At 47.2% G+C, this 22869-nt stretch overlaps 1 protein-coding gene across 9 annotated transcripts in view; it reads right to left on the bottom strand.

The window, feature by feature from the left end:
• Positions 1 to 808: 808 nt before the first annotated feature.
• The window catches only part of DAAM2 (dishevelled associated activator of morphogenesis 2), a 240039-nt gene continuing 217978 nt past the window's right edge, over positions 809 to 22869 (bottom strand). For all 9 annotated transcript variants that reach the window (XM_037895546.2, XM_037895551.2, XM_037895548.2 and 6 more), the window contains 3 exons: positions 21501 to 21632; positions 10217 to 10387; positions 809 to 7495 (listed from right to left, as the gene is read on the bottom strand). In XM_037895546.2, the coding sequence (XP_037751474.1) occupies positions 7280 to 7495; positions 10217 to 10387; positions 21501 to 21632 (519 nt within the window). In that variant the 3' untranslated portion in view covers positions 809 to 7279. The remainder of the gene's footprint in view (positions 7496 to 10216; positions 10388 to 21500; positions 21633 to 22869) is intronic.

The raw sequence follows: 22869 nt of genomic DNA, 5'->3' as shown, positions 1-22869 counted from the left end.
CTGGGACTTTAACTCTCTGCCCTCTAATGTACAGAATGGAATGTGATAGGTCTTTGAAAGGACTACCACCAAAACAATCCTCCAAAGGGGAGACTGGATTAGGCTGGTATTCAGCAATGCCATGTGGGAAGCTTAAGTTCTAGTCCTGGTTTGTTGCTTGCTCCCAGCGCTGAGATGCCTGCAGTGGAGGGGTAACAGAAAACAAGGCTGTACCATCTAAACAGTGGGCAGTGGACACCTTGCATAACTGTTGGGCTCCAAAGAGAGTGTTCTCAGTTATGTCTTCTTGCCCAAAGAAAGGTCATGGAGAGATGGTGCCTTACATGGAGGGGCCCAAAACTGGGATACTTCCTTAGAACATCCTCCCCCCACCCACACCTATCAAATGTGCCCAGCTGACATCCAACAAAGCACATGGAAAATTCAACCATAAAATAATTCACTGCAACAAAGTGGGGGCAATATATCTTTAATTTTTTTTAAGTATTACAGTATATTCTTATAAAAAGGTGCAGATAAAAAGGACACTACAGGTTTTGTACATTTAATTCATTTATAGTCAAACTGACCAAGAAATGAGGATACACTAAGGCATTACAGCAGCACCGGACCTCTCCCCAGCTCCTATGGGCAGCACTGCCCCTTCTAATTTAGCACGTGGGGGAATCCAAAAGTGGCCAGCAAGTTTCAAGCTAAACTTAATGCAAGGAAGTGAGAAGACTGGATGAGATGAGGTCCTAGCAGGAGCAAGCACTGATCTGAAACATCTGACGTTTCCTTTCAGCACTGAGACATTTTTTAGGAAGCCTTTCCAGATGGTAGTTAGACGGGTGGACGATAGCTGGGCACGGAGGGCTTGCTACTAGTGATAAGCCCTTCTAACAATGTACTGTGTGGAATTTGTGGAACATGCTGTAGGCAGCACAAAAGGAAACTAATGGAGTCAGGTGCTGCTCCCAGTTATACTGGTGTAAATCCAGGGCAGACTGACCTGACCACACCAGAGCTGATCTGGATTTATACTGCTAACAGAAGAATCTGGCCTTAAAGATCTATAGAGTGTTCCTCCAAGAATGAGAACAACATGGTAAAGGGCTTTATGACTCTCTGAAGTATCTTAAGGACACCACCACTGGAGAACCCATAGCCCCATTCTGTGCTGGCATACACATGTAGCCATATGAGTTCACAGGTGCTATGTTAAGCAAAATTTGGACAGCTTCGTTTTTGCCATAAATCCCATAAGGATTAAGTAGCCTTAATTAAACTGCCCACTGGGATCAGTAGTTGGGTGGAGCCGATCCATGGAAGATGTACGTGCAGGATTTAAACTTCTATTAAAAAACAAACAAAAAATCTAACCCTTACAGTTGTAAAGAAAATCTTCCCAATGTGTAAAAAAAAAAGCCACGTGCTGTCTCTAAGAGACAGCAGCCAGAAAGGAATGATAGCTCAGAGTGGTGAGGACTGTGTCAGTTTGGTTCAGCAACCTGTTAACTCTGAAGCCTAATTATGAGAATTTAAAGGACAACAGTGTTCTGTGTTAAGCACTTTTGTAGAAACATCCAGCTCCACTGGGATGATGGGCAAAACTGGGGATTGTGGGCGGAGTTTGAGGAGAGTGCTCATACCTTTTGGCCCACTGCTCGGGATTGGAATAAAATAAAATCACAATGTGCAAAAGCAACAGATCTGTAATTGGTCTAAAAGAAAAAGCTCTTTGGGTTCGATAGTGTTGGGGCCAGCTCACTGCTTTCAGGGAGGCATGGGCCAATGGGGTTTCAAAACCACAGGGAACACTCCCTTTCTCCTTCCTTCCCCCACCCAACTGATGACACGCAGCCCAGCCCAGAATTGCCAAGCAGACCGGCTAGCTGGTGTAATGCCCTGGCACAGTCTCAATAGTCTTTGCTGTAGTGCGGTGCATACATGCAAACATAGCAAACTAGAATAAGGCAAAAATAAATAGAGGTGTCAGATTTACAGCTTCCCCCTAGAGCTTCCTAAAAACCTTAATTCTTTTTAAAAACATTTAACCAAAATAAAAAAAATACCCAGAAACAAAACTGCATACATCATGTACATCATGAACTGTACAACCTGTCTCCATTCCCCTCAAGGACACTTCGGACACATGCCTCTCCCTCCACAACCCAGCTCAGAGTGTCCCTGAGGAGAGGAAACATTCCTCCAAAGAGGCTGACCCTCACAGAAATGCCCACCCAGCCCCTCACAACCTCTCTCCCTTCCTCGGACACCACAAGCACGTTACAGAAATGCTTCTGAAGAACACCCAAGCCATCTTCCCCTTGGGAAGTCTCTAGCCACTAAGCACTAGTCCTGCTGCGGCCACTGAGGCTGCAGGGGTGGATTTGATGCCTGGATTTTCAGTCAGCTGCAGAATGTGGACTGGCCTTTTTGCTACCATGTTGTGGGGCTGCTTTGAGGTCAATTGTCCTGGTCTCTGGAAAAGTGACTGATTCAGAAGTGTGACCCAGACCAAAGAGACAGCCAGGGAGGGACTTGACTAAGTACTTGTGCTAATAACTTTTCTGTGGCCACCTGGAGCAACCCTCTTAACAATAAGGGGATTGCACAGCGGTAATTAAGGGTATACTTGGACCCTGGGGGCCAGATTTAAGGAGATAGAAAATACACTCTTCTGTAGCAGTGAGACTCCAGGGGAGGGACTTGGCTCAAGGGAGGACAGGCAACGTTACCTTCAGTGGGGCTAAAAACTCTGCCACGGATCCAGAGGAGCTGGCTGGTGGAAAGAGCTGAGGAGGGTGCTCAATCAACACACACCTCTGTCTGTTCAGCCTATCCACTTTTGGGGCCAGGCTGGCCCCTTACAGCTGCCCCACTGCAGAAGAGGTTGAAGCTACGTTGTACCACTGTAACCCGGCTCCCTGGCCGGGAGCAGGGGAGAACGACTTCTCACTGCCTGAGACCTCTGCCAAGGTTTGCACCAGTATGATTCTGGAATTAACCAAATCCCAGCTCTACTGGCAGCTGCCCCAGACAGGTTCTCCTGCGAGCGTGTCGTCTTCACCTTGCACATGCCCTGGCCTTCCTGTTCTGTCTCCCATGGCCTTCCCTTCCCTGGGATTTGCTGGTACATAGCAGGCCCACTGTCAGCATCCCCCTGGGGCTGGCAGGACGGTCTTTGGGAAAGTGGCTGACTCCTTCTTGCTGGCATAGGGTTTAAGTACTCTGAAAGAGCTGCTAGGAAGGCTTCAGGAGGTGCCTCGATTAAGCTATGAAAGAGGCGTACTTAAAGCTGCCCTCCTGTGGGCTGCTGCTTTCCGCCTGCCAACATGCTACCCCAGGGCTTTGTGTGAGCAGCTCCTGTAGGAGGCTGACTGGAATGGTAGAAGACAGGAAGGTCCGTATCCACGCCGGTTCCCCATTTTCCTTCCATCCACAACGAGCCAAAAGGGCCAGCTGCACACTACAAACATTCCTGTCAAGAAGGATCATGGAGGTATCAGAGTGGGGTGGAGCAAGGCCTGGACAGCAGTGAGGCACTTGGGGGTTCCCAAGGCAGTGGCAGAGAAGATTTTGGCTCTAGCAGCAAGTCCGGGAGCTGTGAGATGAAGGGCAGGTTCACAGATGTGCAGGACTCTCTGTGATTGCAGCTGATCCCCTCAAGGTGAACATGCCATTGGGTTCCCACAAGGGAAACACTGAGGCTGCACCTACCCTGACTGTTTCAGGGAAACATTTCCACAGCTGTAGCTTGGTCCAGCTCCACTGGTGCTTGCAATGGCAGGAGCGCTAGTGTGGACTGGCAGGGCTGAGCTAGGACCAGAGCAGGTGGAGATGGGAAAGCTCCTGGGATGCTGCAGGGCTGGGCTGAGCCAAGATGCAGAGCAGCACAGGGGTGGTGGAAAAGCAACAGAGCCCCTATGACATTGCAGGGCAAGTCTCAGATCGGGGAGCAGATCCCAGGGATTGGGGAAGATGGGAAATTGGGAGAGCACTGCATACTGAGCCCCTTCATTTAACTGTTCTCTCTCCCCCGCCCTTCAATCCCAACACTCGTATCCTCTTGTTCCAGCGAAATGGACATTTTATTTCAAATCTTGGGAAATGCTGGCTTCTGGATGCAGCCAAGGGAGAAAACACCAACCAACCAAAACCCCAGAATGGAGCTCCTGCGGGTTCTTACGGTCTCACAGCGAGCACCAGTCACTGTGTCAGTGATCACAGCCCGTATCCTGCGCCTTGTGGGGCCCCCTGCTAATACAAACTCATTCACTTGAGAACAAAGACTAGGCAGGGCAGCACAACCTTCATTTTCCTTCCTTAGCCACTTAGTGGCTCTCCAGAGAGCTGTGTTTGAACAGCACAAGGGCGTTGCACTGAGTCACAGCACCCCTAGGTCTAAAATCAAGATGGAACGTGGTCCCAGCATGAAGGCGGGTTCCAGGGCAGAGCCAGCTGTTCCTCCCATCCCAAATGGCCAGACACTTCTCATACCATGAAAACATGTTAACAGGCCTTTCTCCCTGTTGCCACCTGTCAGTGGTAGGAAATGCTGCCCACCTTCAGGATTCAAAGCAAGTGTGTCCAAGCCCTCACCAAGGGCCTCCTCCTCCCAAGAGCATTTTGCTATGGGGCAGGCGATAAGAGAAGGGGAACGCGCTAAAGGCTCCTTAAGATGGAGAAAGCAGCCTTGATCCAGCGTCAGAGACTCAAGCGAAAAAGCATCAGAGACTCAAACACCTGATGGTGAGAAATAGAGCTGGAGTAGATCTAGAAGGTGTATAGGGGCTCCTGTAGGCTTTTCAGTCACAGTAATCTAAGTCCACAGTGCGGCCCACAGTTAAAAGGGTGGACGATAGCTGGGCACAGAGGGCTTGCTACTAGTGATAAGCTAGGGCTTATGAATTAGTGGGTGAGCACTAAAACCGGGGAAGATAAAACAGGTTAAAAAATCCTGATATTTATAATCCTTAAAAATCTCACACTTGGAATTTGGAGACTACCAAAAACTAAACTCAATTGTACACCAATTTGGCATGTATTACGTTCTCATATGGCTCTCACAGAGTGGGTTATATGGCATGCTTTAAAAAAATAGTGACCCATCGGCCACCAAAAATAGTATTGGAATAGAGCACTGATCTGATAGGGGGCAGCAAGGAGCTTGTGAATATAATTTACAGAAAAGATTTTTTTAAAAATCTATTTTGGAGTTTTTAAAAAATTGCTTAAAAACGTGAGTTTTTTTCTTAAACTTTCAAAACCTGGTATGAAAATACAAAATCTCTCTCCTAAAAGGTGCCTGTGTCTGCCACAATGGACATTTCTGTTAACTGCTAATCCCCGAGGGGGAAGGGAATAATACTGAAGGAGAATGCACGCAGCTCTTGTAAGATACCAGCTCTTCACCATGAGTATTCTGCAGAGGTGCAGTGGTCTGGAATGTCGTCAATAGGGAAATTCTAGGGAGGGAGACTCAAAATACAGTAAACAACATTACAGTTTTTAACTTTTTTTTTCTTATCTCCATAGTTTACATAATTATTTAACCTTCCAAAGTTCAGAGAACCTCCACAGTGCGTTTCCCCGATGTTGTCTGAATATAATACTGATTAGGCAGTGTGCCTGGGGCATGGAGTTTTGTCCTGCAGACTCAATGCTGAGCCTGAGATTAAGTGACATTTGGAGAAAAATAAAGCCAAGCAATTAAAGTGACAAACTGAGCTTTTCTGACTTCCTCCAAACCGAGATTTCCTGCTGTTTGTTTTTTAATGCATATTTTGCAGACGATGGGTCTCTTTCTCTCATCGAATATCACATCCAGAACGCTCCTTTCTTCCTCCTCCTTTTTCTCTCCGTGGGAAGATAACCAAAAAGCTCACTTAAGGAAGACAAGACAAAAGAAACCGTGACAACCTGCATAAGCTAGTCTCATTACTAGAGTCGTGAAGGTGATCAGAAATAGCAACAAAATAGTCAGTGTCTTTCTTGTTGGCTTGTTTGTTTTTGGCTGTGTGCTTTACATTTTTATTTTTTAATAAAAAAATTCCTATTAATTAACTAATTTTCAAAGCCCTCAACCCATTCAGATCTGTGTCCTCTTGATTAATTCCTGTCTTGTTTATGGCACCTTCATTGCGAGCAACACCTTAGAAGTGGAAAAGACCCTGTCTTTTACGTGGCTGTCCTTCACATAGTATGATGTTCTATGGTTCCCGCAGGGGTTGGCTGAGAAGACAACTTCGATGCAAACTCTAGTTCGTTCCAATAAAGTTGTCTTTATTTAGGACCTTGTGATGATCCCATACAGTTCCCAATTTCCATTGGGTTGCGCTAACAAAATGATGCAAAAGCAGTATGAAATTATCAGCACTGGGAGGCTACTTGGGCAATGGCAGTAGGCTCTAAGGGCATCTGGATCTGGCCCCGATCAGCTGTGGGTTCATTTTCTAGACTCCAATGCAGAGCACCCATTCTAGAACATGTATTTCACTCTCTCCCAACTTTTCCGGTTCTAGAACATCCCTAGAAGCTTCAACAGGTTCCAGAAAACGGCTTTAAAAAATTTCAAAAAAAGTTTTATAAATGGTTTCATCAGTTCTGACTATTGGATTTCAAGCCAGGACTCCATCTCATTTCCAAACCCCGTCCTTCCCCTCTGAGCGTCATTTGCTTTGGCTATTAGAGGCCACAAAAAGCACAAATAAAAATACACAGTACATGAGATCAAAAGCATTTTTCAGGTTTAGTCAATAACTCTTTGTAAACCAAGTTCTGGAAAGGAACTCTGTGGAAAACTCCTGAAGGCTGCTCTAGATCTCGAGAAAGCATCAGGTGTGTTCAGAGCCAGCCTGAGATGTAATGGTCTTGCTTAGTCTCAACAGACGGAGAACACTACTTGTTTGTACTTTGGCACACAGCGAACGATCTTCCCCCAGCTGCTGAGTGGTCCACAAGACCCAAGTGCTTCCTCTTGTCATCAATGGGCCTTTGCTGAGCTTGGAGACAAGATTCCCAGAAGCAAATCGGCCAATGTTCCAAATGGCCCAGTCACAAACCCTGCTGGCTCCACAGAGGCACTTTTACAGCCATTCCACATTAGGCGCATGGGGGAGGGGCGGAAAGTTGGTCATGAAAAGGTAACGTCTCCAGCTATGGGCTGGGTGAGCCCTTGGGGGCACCCATCAGCCAATTGCTGTCACACACATTCATCTTTCTTCATTTGTTCTTTGTCATCATCTTCTTTGGGTTGGGTTTTTTTTCTTTTAACGTCCCCTCCTTCCTTTTGTCGTTAATAATTTAGTTTGGTCACCGCCCGCTCCCGACTCGTCTCCAAGCCTTGGTTCCCCGAACGCTTACGGTTGCGCTTGAGCTTGGATAAGTCTTTGTCAAAGACCTCGCCCGACCTGAGGGCTGACACCAGGTCGTCGAACTCCCCACTCTCCTCGGAGATGCTGCCGACCTTTGCTTTCTTTTGTCGCCTCTCTTTCTCCCTCTGCTCTTTCAGCTGTTGAGAAAGGCACATGGATTTAGGCTTGGCTGGGGCTGGACAGAACATTGTATTGTTAAGGGACGTTGTCAAGCAGGCACTAAGATACCACGGCAATTGGCGTGATGTGGAAAGCTAGATTACAGAGGAGGAGGCTCAGTCCTGAGCCCTGCTGCACACGGGGGAGAAAGGAGGCATAAGAAACCCCCCTCAAACCCTATGCCTGAGCCTGTGTGGGAGATAGCAGACATACTGGGCTGCTCCTCTATTCTCCTGTGCAGGTGGAGGTTTGTCTACCCCCCCCTCCCCGCTTCTCCCAGTCCTGCATTGAACCCAGCATTAAAGGGGGACACAAAGTAATTTGCAGTTTGCAGATACTTCCCTCATGGAGCAAGGGAGAAGCAGAGCCCAAGAATTACGATCTGGTTCATGTCCTGCTCTTGGGGCAGTGGCAGCTACATGCTACACCCTATTCAGACGGGGCTGGAAGGTTACAGCCCAGCCCATAGGTGAAAAGAGGAGAGAGTATAGACAGACCTAGGTTAGACCCCAAACTAAGTACAGGGTATGCTGATAAACCCAAATAGGAATAGAAATCCGGTTATTCAATCAAACCACATGCATTGGGATGGAGTCAGTCTCTTACAGTGATGGGAACACAAAGGCAACAGAAAGAGCTCCAGAAAGAGAAACCAATTATAAACAGCAAGTGAAGCAGACCAGCCAAATTGCACTGTCCAACCTGAAGGAGATGCAGAAAGTCAACTAATAGCATCAGTGATGAAAAAGCGACTTGATTTTTTTTTAAAAAAGTTTACTCGCTGAGTTCTTCCCTGGGTGATGCCCTGCTTCCCTGGAGTGACACCAGCAAGGGGTCTGGCCATACGAGTTTGTCTCACTAACGTCCATCTAAGCTCCCCAGCACTGGCTGGCTCCTTGGGTTAGGGCTCGTGATCTGTCCCACATGTACAGACCCAACCATGATGCTCTCTTTCTCGATGTTAGCCTCTGAGATGCAGGAGGAGCACCTCCATATATCAACTACAACCCTTCTCCAGGTCAGTGAAGGGGTCCTGTTCACTACCTCTTCCCTGAAGCATGGTGGCTGATGGGAGGCATTCAGAAAAGTGGGTTACAATAGGGAAAGATTTTCTGAAAAGAGGGATCCCATCAAGTTTGAATACAGGACACTGGGAAACATACCCCTTCCCCACCAACCTACATAGGAAATAAACCTAAATTGTTAATGTGCAACATCCCCTGCTATTCCAGTTCTGACCACACACAGCTGTGTCTGTGCCCCACACTCTTGGCCTGCAGCACCCCCTGCTATCTCAGCCCTGGGCTCCCTACACACAGCTTTGTCCATCTCCCTCACCCCTGACCTGCAGCCTTCCCCTCACCCCCACCATCCCAGCCCTGGGCTCCCCACACATAGCTCTGCCCAGGTCCCCCACCCCGGATCTGCAGCCCCCCTGCTATCCCAGGCTGTTGAGGCGTCTCAGTGCTGCTGACCTACAATATCCATACTTTAACAATGAACCACTTCACTTTTAAATACTTAGCCCCAATAAACCGATGCCAAGTACTGGCATTTTAAATCCCCTCATACAGCAACTCCAAGGACAATGCTGAAGTCCTGGGATTTCTCTTTAATCCTCCCTCCGCCTCTGAACCAAGCCAAACAGAGTGGGTTGGTTGTTTGTTTATACACAAATAAAAAATAAATCAATAAAAACTCAAAGCAGCAATCCTCCTAAGCAAGCCCTGGGTTGCAATAGCTGCTGGGGTTGAAGTGCCGGCAGCACAGAAGGAGGTAGAGGAATGCGGAGCAGTTCTCAGGCCTCGGGAACAGGGGAGGTGAGAGAAGGAGGTTAGTTCACCCCGACCCCCAGGGACCCACACATCGGAGTTCCCGCAGGAGAATCAAATGATGCACGCACGTTCTCCCTACCCTGTCAGGGCCAAAGGCAGCCTCTGTAACCAAGGCACTGAGGGCAGCCAGGGGGAAATGCTGCTGGTGTCTGCAAGGCAGGCGCCAGTGTGCTGCAGTGTCACAACGCGCTGTCCGGGGACAGGCACAGAACAGATGATAATCCAGGCTGAATGGAAGCAGCCCAGTTGGCGGGACCAAGCAGGATCTGGCGCCAAGTGCTTTCGAACAGAAATATCAGCCCTAAAGCAGGACGGTATCCCCCATGTGTGCAGGGGAGGCAGCCCGCCCAATGGCCGGATGGCATCCTTCAGGTGTGGGGAGGGGGGCACCCAGATGTCAAGGAGGCAGCTTGGGGGCTGGGACAGCATGCCCTGGTTTGACAGGCCAGCACCACCTCTTTTGGTGAGAAGAGTGCAGAACAGATCCCTGGGAGCTGGAAGCCCTCCATGCCCCCCTCTCGCATCAGCCCTGAGATTTCAAGGCAGCCACCAGATGTTTGCCCCTGATGACTGAAAACTCTGTCAGTAACAAGGCCTGCAGTGGGAGGGAAAGCACACAGCCAAGAGCACTTTGGCAGGACAGGGAGCCAGAGGACAGGCAGCTGGGACAGGAGAGGAGAAGAGAAATGAGGGACAGGTGGAGGAGAGCCAGGCTTGCAGGAGCAAAAGAGACAGTGAGAGAAGGTGTCTGAAGCAGTGGCAGGGATGGAACATGAGCTGGGTAATCGTCTCACTTGGCCCCTGTTCTCTTGAGAACAAAGAAAGAGGCGTCCCCTCCCCGATGCTTCCTCCCCCGGTTCTCACCATGGCCTCCATGCGTGCCCTGCGCTCCTCCTCCTCTTTCTTCTTCCTCATATTCTCCAGATCTTGCTTGGCCTCTGTGAATGACTGCAGGAAGGTGTCGAAGATGCCAAAAAATTCATCTGGCTGCATCTTGCCCTCGTTCTCTCCAAAATGCTTCAGTGCCTTGGCATACTGTCAGACAGGGAGAAGAAAAGAACACGAGCATGGCAATTAGAAGGGCTGTTCAAGGGGGACAAGGAGATAAAGCCTAGGGACGGCTTTGCACAGCACTCGAGCCCCTTTGGGTTCTTTTGTGGCCCATGGGAAATTGCCTCCACAATCTGCTGCTGGTTAAGGAAAGGCTATTTGATCTCTCCCCGAGGGTCTCCCCTGAAGATGCTCCCCTAACTAGCCAGCTGGCATTTGCAGGCAGATTTGGAGGGCACCAGTTAAGCACCAATGTTAAAAAAAATAATGCCCAGTGCCTAAGGGCCACAGAGTCATTTCAGAGAGCAGCTGTCCAGCCACACCTCAGTAACATCACTGTAACCAATGATGGAATGTTTCAGAGTAGCAGCCGTGTTAGTCTGTATTCGCAAAAAGAAAAGGAGTACTTGTGGCATCTTAGAGACTAACCAATTTATTTGAGCATAAGCTTTCGTGAGCTACAGCTCACTTCATCTGATGCATAAAAGTGGAAAATGCAGTGAGGATGTTTTTATACCCACAGACCATGAAAAAATGGGTGTTTATCACTTCAAAAGGTTTTCTCTCCCCCCACCCCACTCTCCTGCTGGTAATAGCTTATCTAAAGTGATCACTCTCCTTACAATGTGTATGATAATCAAGGTGGGCCATTTCCAGCACAAATCCAGGGTTTAACAAGAACATCTTGGGGGGGGGGGGGGGGGGGGGGGGGGGGGGAGGGGAGGAAGGGGGTAGCAAAAAACAAGGGGAAATAGGTTACCTTGCATAATTACTTAGCCACTCCCAGTCTCTATTCAAGCCTAAGTTAATTGTATCCAATTTGCAAATAAATTCCAATTCAGCAGTCTCTCGCTGGACTCTGGCTTTGAAGTTTTTCTGTTGTAATATCGCAACTTTCATGTCTATAATCGCGTGACCAGAGAGATTGAAGTATTCTCCGTGAGTGCTAACCGGTGCCTGGTCAAATGAGCCTCCTTCCCCACCTCGCCCCTCTGGTCAATCGAGAACGTGGCTGGGGTTAAGAGACCCTTGTCGTAACATGACCGTCTGTTCTATCACTGGCCTTTTGCAGTGTCATCCCTCACTGTGGAGGCCACTGAGCAAACAAAGGGTGGTGCTTGGCAGAACCCAGGCTGCAGACAGACAGGGCAGGAGAGGAGGGTAAGGAAAGCAGCCAGCGCTCCCAGGGGGACTTAAAAGAGAGTGGAAACATCAGAAGTGGCCTTTATTTTACAAGGCGAATGCTGAGGCTATAGGAAGCATTTGGAGGCTGCCAACTGGCAGGACTTCAGTCACAGGGCAGCCTTGATCTGGCTGGGGTGAAGTCATAACAAAGCCTGGCTCTGGGTCATGAGCCCTGCAGCCCTGACACAGACACGCCGTTACCAGTACATGCACACATCATCATACTCACCCACTCGGACACAGCCATAAACTCGCACAAACCCACCCACATGCCCTGCCGCTGATACTCACACAGAGCCATACGCCCTCTCAATGATACTCTTGCTCCCAACACTGATCCATGCACACACTAGCACCCATAAGCGCTCTCAGCCAACACACATACATATCCACACGCTCCCCCAGTGTAGATGTTCATGCCCTCCCCACAGACACACCTCCATTAAACCACACCATGACTCCTGCAGGTTAAAGATTCACTGCATTTGATCACTGCAAAGTGCTTTAGGTGCACACCCAATTAATACAAATGACGATGGTCCTGGTCCATGGGTGACAATCTAGCTGCCCATCCCCCACTTGCGTGATTTTATAGAACGTGAGAGAGACCAGGAGCTGTGTGGTTTGTATCCCAAATGAGTGAGAAAATGAGTGAGAAACTCTGGGATCCAGCCTCAGAAGCCCCTGCAACTCTGATGGCTGCACGAGGATAGACACTGGGAGAGGAACAGCATAAGCACCACCACCCAACATGCACTGAAGGGGAAAGAAATCCCTTAACAAAAATGGATGAAGGAACAGTTTCTTTCTGCCACTGCCTGGGAAATTTTGTGATTCCCCCACACTCCCTCTCCTTTGCTCTTCCTGCCAGGCTTGTGCAAAGCAGTTTGCAGCAAAAGTCTAGTTCTTTTAAAAAAAAAAAACAGTTGCTTTTTGGCAAAAAACCCCAAACAAACAGAGGAATTCAGAGTAGCTGACAGTAAACAAAATTTGCTGCAAGCAGCGCAAGTTGTGAGCAGGACAGGAGATAAAGGAGGCATAGCAGCAGCAGCCACCGAGAATCAGAGACTGCAGGGTGCAATTGCAGGCTAGCAATGGACGCCTGTTGTGTTGAGTTTAACCCTCATCTCTGGACATATATATTGAGAAAATTACAGTAGAGAACAAGCATCATCTGTTTCGACTGCTGGGGATTCCGGCCCTTCCCCAGGGAGACATGCCAGAGATTGTGGAGACTGCCCCTTTGAAACCTGAAAAAGAAGATCCCTTTGCTTAGTTCTCTCTTTTTCCCATTAGAGGCCAATCAGCAAAGGGCGGCGGGGTGGGGGCAAAGAAAGAGGGGAGACCTCTGTAGTGCACAGACACTGCCATTGCGCACAGAACAAAGAGCCCAGAACATTCTACAACCACGGGGGACAGTCCTAGTCGGGGATTCCCTTCCCATTTAACTCATTGCCATGGTTTGCAGAGAACTAAAAAGTAAGGCACAAATCAAGACCAGTGACATTCCTTCCCCACACAAAGCATGCACAAAATGGTCTCTCTCTTGTTCTAGGCAATTCCCTGCCCTTTGAACTCCCACAAAATTTGCCAGAATGACTCTTATTTACTCAAAGGCGGGACAGAATCCAAATCCTCAACTCTGTACGGTTTCTTACTAGTATCTAGTTCACAAAGGATAAGAGGTTATTACTGCCGCCAGCAGGAGGAGTTACTCTGTTAGATCAAGTGGCAGAAGTCTGTGCTTTTAGCACTGGAGATCCTGGGTTTAATCCCTGGCAACACCACACAATGGGCAGTCATTACATCTAGCGATGGTCAGTTTTTGTCACAGGGGTTCTTGTAGGTAGGGATGGGAGCACCAGTGCAGAAACGGAATGAATCTTAACATTGGTCTGGATTATCGAACTTTGGGAAGGTGAGTGAGATGGTGCACAAATACTAAACTGGTTTAAACGAACGGAGGGGCAATCCCACAGAGTACATAAGTATTGCCTAGTCTTTTTATTGGACTCTCAAAGACCCGGCCCTTTCCTGGGCCTCTTGAATCCTGCCTACGTATAACATGTGCATAGTTCCCAAGTGCCATTCTTAATTCCCTTAAAAAGGGGGAATGCACACTCTATACTCCTGACTGCCATTTGCCCAACGGCAACCATGCACCAGCTATTCTTGCTTCATCAGCAGGGATGCTCTGGTCATTGCTCCTCTCACTAAATGGAGTCATAGTTCACTGCCTCCTTAAAGGCACCATACCCTCATTAAAGAAAAATAACTGTCGGAGAGTCTTATGAATATAACTGGTTCTAGATTTTGAAGGAACTTTGAGGAAGGACTGTGCTGGATGCACTCTGACACCTCATGATTCCACATTCGCTTACTGTAAAGCAATGAAATCTGAAAGGTAGAAACATACAAGCTACAAGTTTACGAAAGGTAACAAATGAACAATGAAACAAAAACTATGGTTTATTTAATTAAATGTTTTCTCTCTGGTCCCCACTCAGAAAAAGTGGTTGGAGCAGAGGAATATGAACCAAAAGAATGGATTCTAGACCCAACTCTGTCACTGATATGACCTTCTGCTAGTCCAGCGGTAGTCAATAGGGGACCACAAGCCAAATCAAGACTGCTAGATGCTTTTGAACAGACCCCCAAAATCTTATTTACTTATTTTTTATTATTTTCTCTGGAGTTTGGAACTTGCAAGGAATTAGTTAGTTAATGTCTGTAGAGTACTCTATAAATGCAAGTATCACTGAAGGTGGGATGCTAAGGAAACCTCATATCCTTTAAATTCCAAAACACACCCCTCTATTTTAGGACTTTACCTACCTACCAACTGAATCAGTTTTGCAACATATGCCTCTCAGAACTTACGATCTCCACCCAGGACACTCCACTGCAAACACATTGCTTTCCCAGTGTCCACCCTACACTGCATGAGCAGCATGTGATGCATTGCCACAGCCTTTGCCTTACTAGCAGCTTTGAAGTGTAAAATGGTCAGGATCATGTGAAGAGTGATTACGACTCAATGGGCCTCCTTGTTGAAGTGGAAATTTCTGATTGCCTGGCTTATCCCCGGCTGGCTGCCCATTAACTCTGCATGTGTGCGTGCCTCAGGCTGAGCCTGCTGTGTGCTCCTGGGCTGTCACAATTCTTTAGGATAGCTGTCGGCCTTACGAGAAACGACATGTTTATCTTATTTGAGATAGCGAATTACACATGCCCTAGCATGGGCATCCGAGACAGATCTGCTGCATTTCATGCCTCCTTGCGTCAACCCCAGTCCACATCTCACAGACGCTCCGTGCTATTCTGGACTACAAGCGTCTCCTTCATATAGTCCCCTCTACAGTGGGCACAGAGACCCTGAAGATGGGCTTGCCATGAACCTCCTTCCCCCTCTGCTCATGGATAGGCGAACTATTCCCTGAGGTGCCATCAAGCCTTCATCATTTGGGCCCTGTTTGTCGCAGGTAATAGTGGGTTCCTGATAACCTGTGGGTTGCATAATGCTGCATCATCAATGGACGGACACAAATAAATTGATTGAGCTTGTATCACTTCCTCTTATGATCTGGTCAATGCTTCTAGCATAAGTAGCATCAGCCCTGCCCATTACTTGAATGGGAACACTCTACTGAAAACACAGTATGCTGCAGTGATTCAGCAGGTGGCACTCTTCTCTCTGAATTGGTCTCTCCCTTCCACCCCCATGGCATAAGGTGGTGCTGTGCTGCATATGTGGGGTTAGAACTACATCCCAAGCCCCCATAAGCAGACATCATAACTGATGAGATTGCTGAACAGGCTGAACCCGCAAGAGCCAGAATGCTCCAGTAGACAGGCCACTGGCCGGGGAATCAGAACGCCCGAGTTCTATTCCTGACTCGGCCACTGATGCTTTTAGTGACCCTGGGCAAGTCCCTTAGGGTACATCTACACAGCAATTAAACACCCACCGCTGGCCCAGGTCAGCGGACTAGGGCTAAAGGGCTGTTTAGGGGTGTAGAGGTTCGGGCTTAGGCTGGAGCTTAGGCTCTGGGAGCTTAGGCTCTGGGACCTGTGAGTTCGAGTCAGCTAACCTGGGCCAGCCAGGCGTCTTATTCCATTGTAGACATACCCTGAACCTCTGACTCGGCTTCCTTTTGCGACATGAAGACAATGGTACTTACGGTAGCCTCTTTTGTAAAGTGCTTTGAAATCCACATATGAAAATTAGGTAAGTACTAAGCATTGTATTTTGTGATGTTCTGTGATGTCAAGCACTGGAACATGGATAGAAACTTGCTTATTACTTAAGCTATTTGGGGGAAGATACATGGACAAAGCAAGATGGAAAATGTGGGGTTTTGGGTGGAAGGAAGATTATAACATGGGCTGGTATATATTTTTCATTAAAATAAATTAATTTCCACAACTTATCACTCTTCCATCTCATGATATAACAGGTCTGTATCTCATTGCCTGCCAAACTTTCCACTGAATTCCTCTTTTTGCCAAAGCAAATGGTTTAGACAGTTGTTTATTTTAAAAAGTTGTTTCAACAAGGAGATGGAAAACGGGACGGCAGCACACAGTCGCAGCTGTGCCCGCCAATGAAACATCAAGGGGCTGCAGAGACCCCACTGGAAGCGGGGGAGGAGGGGGCAAACCACAACACTGACAATTATCCTGGAGTCTCCAAGCATTATTGAGGGACTAGCAATGGGAAGAATGAATTGTACCACCTGCTCTGAGCAAAACTTAAGACTTCCCTAGTCAAGCAATACCAAAGTTGTTGCTACTAAGACTCCAATTCTGCAGCAAGGCAGTTCTACTAAATGCTACTCTGCTCTTTATGGGCCTGTCAGTGGAAAGACTTCTCGATCTCCACAGAGGTTGGATGGGACCCTACATCGCCTTGAAACCTATTGATCATAAAGGATATTTGAGCTAGTTCCATGGTAGCCAATAGCAACCCTGCTCATGCAATATAGACACCATGAGCATTTTTGACACATTAGATAACTTGTCCTGGGCCATCTGCATTTCTAATTTAGTGTAGGTTGGGGAGGTAATTTATTTACCAAATGGCTCTGTTTGAGATGGCAAGCTTTGGTATCTGTCCATGCCTCTTGGAATGTGCCCCAGCTTGACTCCCCCAGTAGTCCATTAGTCTCAGCGGCTGACAGAAGGAACCAGTTCCAAAAGACCGAGGGAGGCCAACTTTTGTGTTTGAAATGGACATTCTGTCTTTGCTGCTTGGACTGCAGTATCCCTGCGTGCCTTGTAGCTCTCTGCCATTAATGGCTATTATCTTAGCTGGATTTTCACTTTCCTCTGCTGCTCTTCAGAACAGTGCTACTATGTTTGTCAAATTTACTGGCATCCAGCGGCTGTGGAGATTTTGACCTCCCATCTCAATGATGCTCAATATTGGTCCCCTGCTTGCAGTATTGTTTGTCAAGTCGTAAAAAAAGACGAGAATGGACAGGCTCCCACCTCCCTTTCATCTTAACCTTGCCAAGGTTATTTCTTTGTCTTCATTATGCCCCTGTACTGGGCAACAGTGGGCAGAAGGATGCGTGGTGTTGATTTTATATCTATTCCAGCTTCTGCACTGTAGAGCCAGCTTGTGAATTCTAATCACTAGGATAATGAATCATGTCTGAAATATACATAGCGTGCGTCTTCTAGAATGATCCAAAGTGTTTTACAAACAGATTATAAACTATACACACAGGGTGAAGTTCACCCATGTGCAGAGAACAGATACAATGCCTTTGCTTCACTTCAGTGTATTGTCAGTGCTTATGTGGGACTTTAGTGGTACACAGACCTTATGGGGTAAATGTCACCCCTAGCAAGTAGAAAAATAAAATGTACACCATGGGAAGAACTGGTGAAAAAAATAATTGATTTGGCTTCAGCGTTTGCACTGTTTTCCCACAAAACCAAGGAGGACAGTTTTCTCAGGTGACACACACACTCATCCTGTTTTCCCTCTGAAGAAAGCAATGTTTCACATGTGGATCAAACTTGTGAAAATTGGTGATAAATTTCAAGATGGAATTTCTCTCAATCCCTCCCCCGCCACACACACACGGGAAATGGCAGAAAATATAATCCCTTGATCAAAACTGTGAATTCTCCTAAAAACCCCCAATCCCTCACAGGTGTTACAGTGCATTGAAGGTGAAAAAGCCATCAGCAGAACAGTGCCCAGCACCCTGAGTGAACCTATTGAGAGTTCGGGCCAATTTTTCAGCCTGATTTTAACTGAACATGTGTTTTGTGCATGCACAGATGATGGTGGTTACAGCATTTCACTTGCAAAGATAGAGGCCAGCGTCTGAGAATCTGGCCCTTAAATTTAAAACATCACTTCTTCACTGGGGCAATTGGCATCAACTGGTCCAGTCGTCGTCGGTCTAAGCAAAGAAGCCAAAGACTGCATGGGCTGTGTGAGACTGAACTCCCCCCTCAACATTAGATGTGGTGGCTCTAAGATAGGGTTGAGGTGCACTCGTGGGGCTGTGTAGAGGAAAGCTGCACTACCTGTGTTATACCTGCTCCATGGGTACATAGACTGCTCTGGTAGGGTATCTTCTATGTTATAGGTAAAGTTTAAGGTGTTAGTTTGGCCTAGGGTCTGAGAGACTGCCTCTCCCTCCATGTCATACTGGGTTCAGGGAAGGTATTGAGCTGCAGCCTCGTTAGTCTAAGAGAGTGAAGGCTGCAGGAAGGATGCTCTGCACGAAGGACTTTCAGCTTGGGAACTCGTTCCTTGCCCTTTGCCCTAAATAGCTTGAGTGTACTGCCCTCCAGGACAGGCTGTAAGGTCCTTTGTATCCCTTAGCAGCGAGGAAATGGGAAGACTTGAGTAGGAGCTTTTACTACCGGATCATTGTTGGTTGACACTGTGCTGATTAATAGCTGCAAAGAGACTACTGGAGTTGTCTCTCTCATCAATGAATATTGGAGGAACAGAGAGGAGCAAAGGGTTGTAGCGCTCTTTTGGAGTGGATTTCTTCTATAAATCTAAATAAATACAGAGCATATTTTGCCAGCACTAAAGACACCTAAAAATCACTTCTCAGGTTTGAAAAGATACTTTGTATTGTTTTAAATCCAAGCTCAGGAAAGATGGCTCTGCCTAACTCCTGGCAATCAATTAGCCAGTACTATATTTAGAACGCTATTCAATCCCAGCTGTTAAAACCAGGACTTCATTATTAAAATCAGTGAGCCAGACCATTTCTTCCAGGGCGCATTAGGATTTTTTTTTTTAAGTCCTTTCCCCCCACTCCCCATTTCACTTCTAGAAATCAAAAGGAACAGGATAGTGAGATCTCTGTGTATTGTGTCCTACTTTTGCTGGGCAGTTGTAGCAGCAGTTTCCATGGCAGGGACAGAGCTCACGATTCAGCAAACAGAGAGCCCATTGAGCATGGGAGCTGTTATGGGCTCTGGGAAGCACATCTGGTTTGTTGAGAATTTCCAGTTTTGAAAAAAGAGCAGGAGGAGAAGGGGGGAAAAAAGAAGTGAACATGAGAAATAGCACAGTACTGGTAAGGACAGAGAGTTCTCTTTCAGGAGTCCAAGGCAGCTCAATGCCAGTGGGAGAACCAAAGCTCTAGATTCAGCAGAAGCTGGAAAGGCATATGTTCAAGAATAGTAGGGGTGTGTTAGGAGAAGGTAATAGGGAATGGGGGAAGAGGTTTCCTAAGTATGTTATAGTCATTAAAATAAGACTTCTCTTGTTAAATGCTTTATGTTGGCAAATGTCAAAAAACGTGTGCAACAAGTTCCAGACATATTGGTCCGGCTGTGGGGAGACGCTCCAATTATCCTTAAAGCAACAGGATCCCCTTTTTCCTGCCCTGGCCTGATCAAGGAAATGTTGTATCCATGCCTCGGAGTGAATGATTGTGTGTGTTTAACCCATGCTTGACCCCAAAAGAAACCGCCTTGTGCCAGTCAGTGCATGTCAACAGAATGTACCTCTTCTGTGCTACATCAGGTATCAGAGGGGGAGGACAAAGGACATTTGTATAATGATAGGTAAAATGGTTTGTATACTGTAGGAACCGACCCAAAACCTCACACTAAAAATTTATACTGAACCAGAGTCTTCTTGATGGTTGAAAGGTCTGCTTACCTCTTGCTCTCCCCCCAGCCACTCTTTTCTTCATTCTTTTGTGCCTCTGCAGTTTTTTGATCCCAGACAAGAATAAAAGCCAGAGGTCCAAAATACCCCCACAGACTGGGAGTTCTCTTCAGGAAGCCTTACTACAACCGAAGTGGAGGGTCTGGAACATAAGCCACCCTTCCCTTGCTATCAGAGCCAAATGAGGACTTCTGTTCAATTTTTGCCGTACCAACCAACCAGCACTTGTGATTTCAGTGGTGTATGCTGTGAGGCAAACGCTGCAACTTTGAAAAGCCAAGTCATCCCCATTGTGATGAAATGTTGTGTCAGAGTGATGGCACAGCATGGTGACAGGACACTGTATTGTCCTGATCCTCCTTCAGCATCAAGCTTGTCTTCTGAAAACCAGGAGGCCTGGCAACCCAATTACAGATATTTTATTCACAGTTTAGCTTGTCCCCTCACACCTCTCACTGCAAGCTACTGACACCAGCAATGGAAACGAACTGGTCCAAAGGAAATAATTTGTTCGCTTTGGACAGCCAACTGCTTTTAACATACCAGCCAACCAGGACAACTTTGCCATTACATGCTGTTTATTTTAGGACTTGTTCTCTTTTAAAGATTTTCATATCCTTATGAGCTTTTCATACATACTCTTTCCCATTCAACCAAAAGACAGAGGGATTAATGCCAGCTTCTAGTCATCAGCAAAGAGCTGGCACCTCTTCAGAGGTCTACACTTCCCTTACTAGATTTTTTTCAAAGCAAGTGTGAGCTGATGACAACAACTGAATATTGATACATTTATGGTACTTTTTAATGTGAAGGATCCCAATGTTTCTTGCAGATGTATATATCTCCCACCGTTACATCAGCAGAATTTAGCTAAGTTTTGCCAGGAGACCAAATCTAACCACCCTATTCTTGAAAAACATGCCGTGGGATCTTTAAGAACCAAGGAAGAGTGTGCTTCTGATCTCTCATCCAAAAGACAGAACTCCCAATAACACAGTATTTCCTAACACCATGTCACAAAACCCACCATTGCCATTCCTCCCCATACACACCACCCTCATCAATAAGCTCCAGAGAAGAAAGATTCAATGGGCAGAACCTAGGGATCTGGGTTGTATCCGTTCAGTGAATGGGACAGACAGACCAAAACCACCACCTTTAATCTGAAACTCTCTGAATATCAGGATGTTGCCTCCCGCCACACCCTGCCCTCATTAGTGTCCCAGCATCTTAAATCAGCTGCTTCCATTTTGGCTCCAGAGGCATGTTTCTGTTCTCCAGGAGACACAGACCAAAGATGGCCAAAATCTCTCAAGAGCTGCTTGCAAGGTTCAGACTCTGCCCCAGATTCATCCAGGAACCTGAGGATTAGCCTAGACTTAACCCATGCCTGAGTGCTACCATCATGGCCCGCCCGTAGGGAGTAGAGGACTTCAGTCCCCAGGGCTGCCATTCTGGTACTTTTCACTGGGAAAAAAATACATGATATGGGGGAAGGAAAGTAGCCGCCGTGTCTGCTGGTTAGGGGTTTCCCTCCTTCCTCGTACACAGAGACGTATGGGGCACACAGTTTTCCCCTTGCTCTCACTAAGCTCACTCATCAGGATCCTAAGGAAGCAGAAGAAATGAGCTTCCTAGCTGTCAGAGTCAGAATGATAGGTAAAATGTAGGAACTGACCCAAAACTGTAATGAGCCACAGAAGGTGGGTCTGAAAGCTGCAGGTTCCAGTCAAGCACTTTCAGGGGTTTTCCTACCTTGTCCCTAGCCTCATTCAGAAGGTCTTCTAGCTCCGAGAAGCTGAAACTGGCCACAGTGATGAAGTCACTCATGACAGGCACAAACCTGTCCCCTGCTTCCCGCATGCGTCTCTTCTGATAGTCCAGTTCCTGGAAGAGAAGAAGTCAGAAGCATCGATTGGCAGCCAGCAATGGCTCCTCAGTGAGAATAATGGGACTCGGTAAGTCCAGTTGTTTCGGTTAACAGAACACGGTCTCTCCCCCAATATACCCATCAGCAACTACAGTTCAGAACCACCCCCAGCCTCTGCTTTCACCTACTCAAAGGCAGAATCTCTATGAGATGGATGCAAATCTTACTTGTTGTCTCCTGGATCCTGCAATAGTAACAAAAGAGTTCCATACTATCCATCTAATTTCATAGAATCATAGAATATCAGGGTTGGAAGGGACCTCAGGAGGTCATCTAGTCAAACCCCCTGCTCAAAGCAGGACCAATCCCCAACTAAATCATCCCAGCCAGGGCTTTGTCAAGCCTGACCTTAAAAATATCTAAGGAAGGAGATTTCACCACCTCCCTAGGTAACGCATTCCAGTGTTTCACCACCCTCCTAGTGAAAATTTTTTTCCTAATATCCAACCTAAACCTCCCCCACTGCAACTTGAGACAATTACTCCTTGTTCTGTCATCTGCTACCATTGAGAACAGTCTAGATCCATCCTCTTTGGAACCCCCTTTCAGGTAGTTGAAAGCAGCTATCAAATCCCCCCTCATTCTTCTCTTCCGCAGACTAAACCATCCCAGTTCCCTCAGCCTCTCCTCATAAGTCATGTGTTCCAGTCTCCTAATCATTTTTGTTGTCCTCCGCTGGACTCTCTCTAATTTTTCCACATCCTTCTTGTAGTGTGGGGCCCCAAACTGGACACAGTACTCCAGATGAGGCCTCACCAATGTCGAATAGAGGGGAACGATCACGTCCCTCGATCTGCTGGCAATGCCCCTACATATACATCCCAAAATGCCATTGGCCTTCTTGGCAACAAGGACACACTATTGACTCATATCCAGCTTCTCATCCACTGTAACCCCTAGGTCCTTTTCTGCAGAACTGCTGCCCAGCCATTAGGTCCCTAGTCTGTAGCGGTGCATGGGATTCTTCCGTCCTAAGTGCAGGACTCTGCACTTGTCCTTTTTGAACCTCATCAGATTTCTTTTGGCCCAATCCTCTAATTTGTCTAGGGCCCTCTGTATCCTATCCCTACCCTCCAGCGTTTCTACCTCTCCTCCCAGTGCAATATCATCTACAAACTTGCTGAGGGTGCAATCCACACCATCTTCCAGATCATTTATGAAGATATTGAACAAAACCGGCCCCAGGACCGACCC

Source organism: Chelonia mydas, chromosome 3 (assembly GCF_015237465.2).
Source record: "Chelonia mydas isolate rCheMyd1 chromosome 3, rCheMyd1.pri.v2, whole genome shotgun sequence".
In the NCBI taxonomy this organism is placed as follows: domain Eukaryota; kingdom Metazoa; phylum Chordata; order Testudines; family Cheloniidae; genus Chelonia; species Chelonia mydas.
Note: the sequence above shows the minus strand (reverse complement) of the source record. Positions and strands in the feature narration are given on the sequence as shown.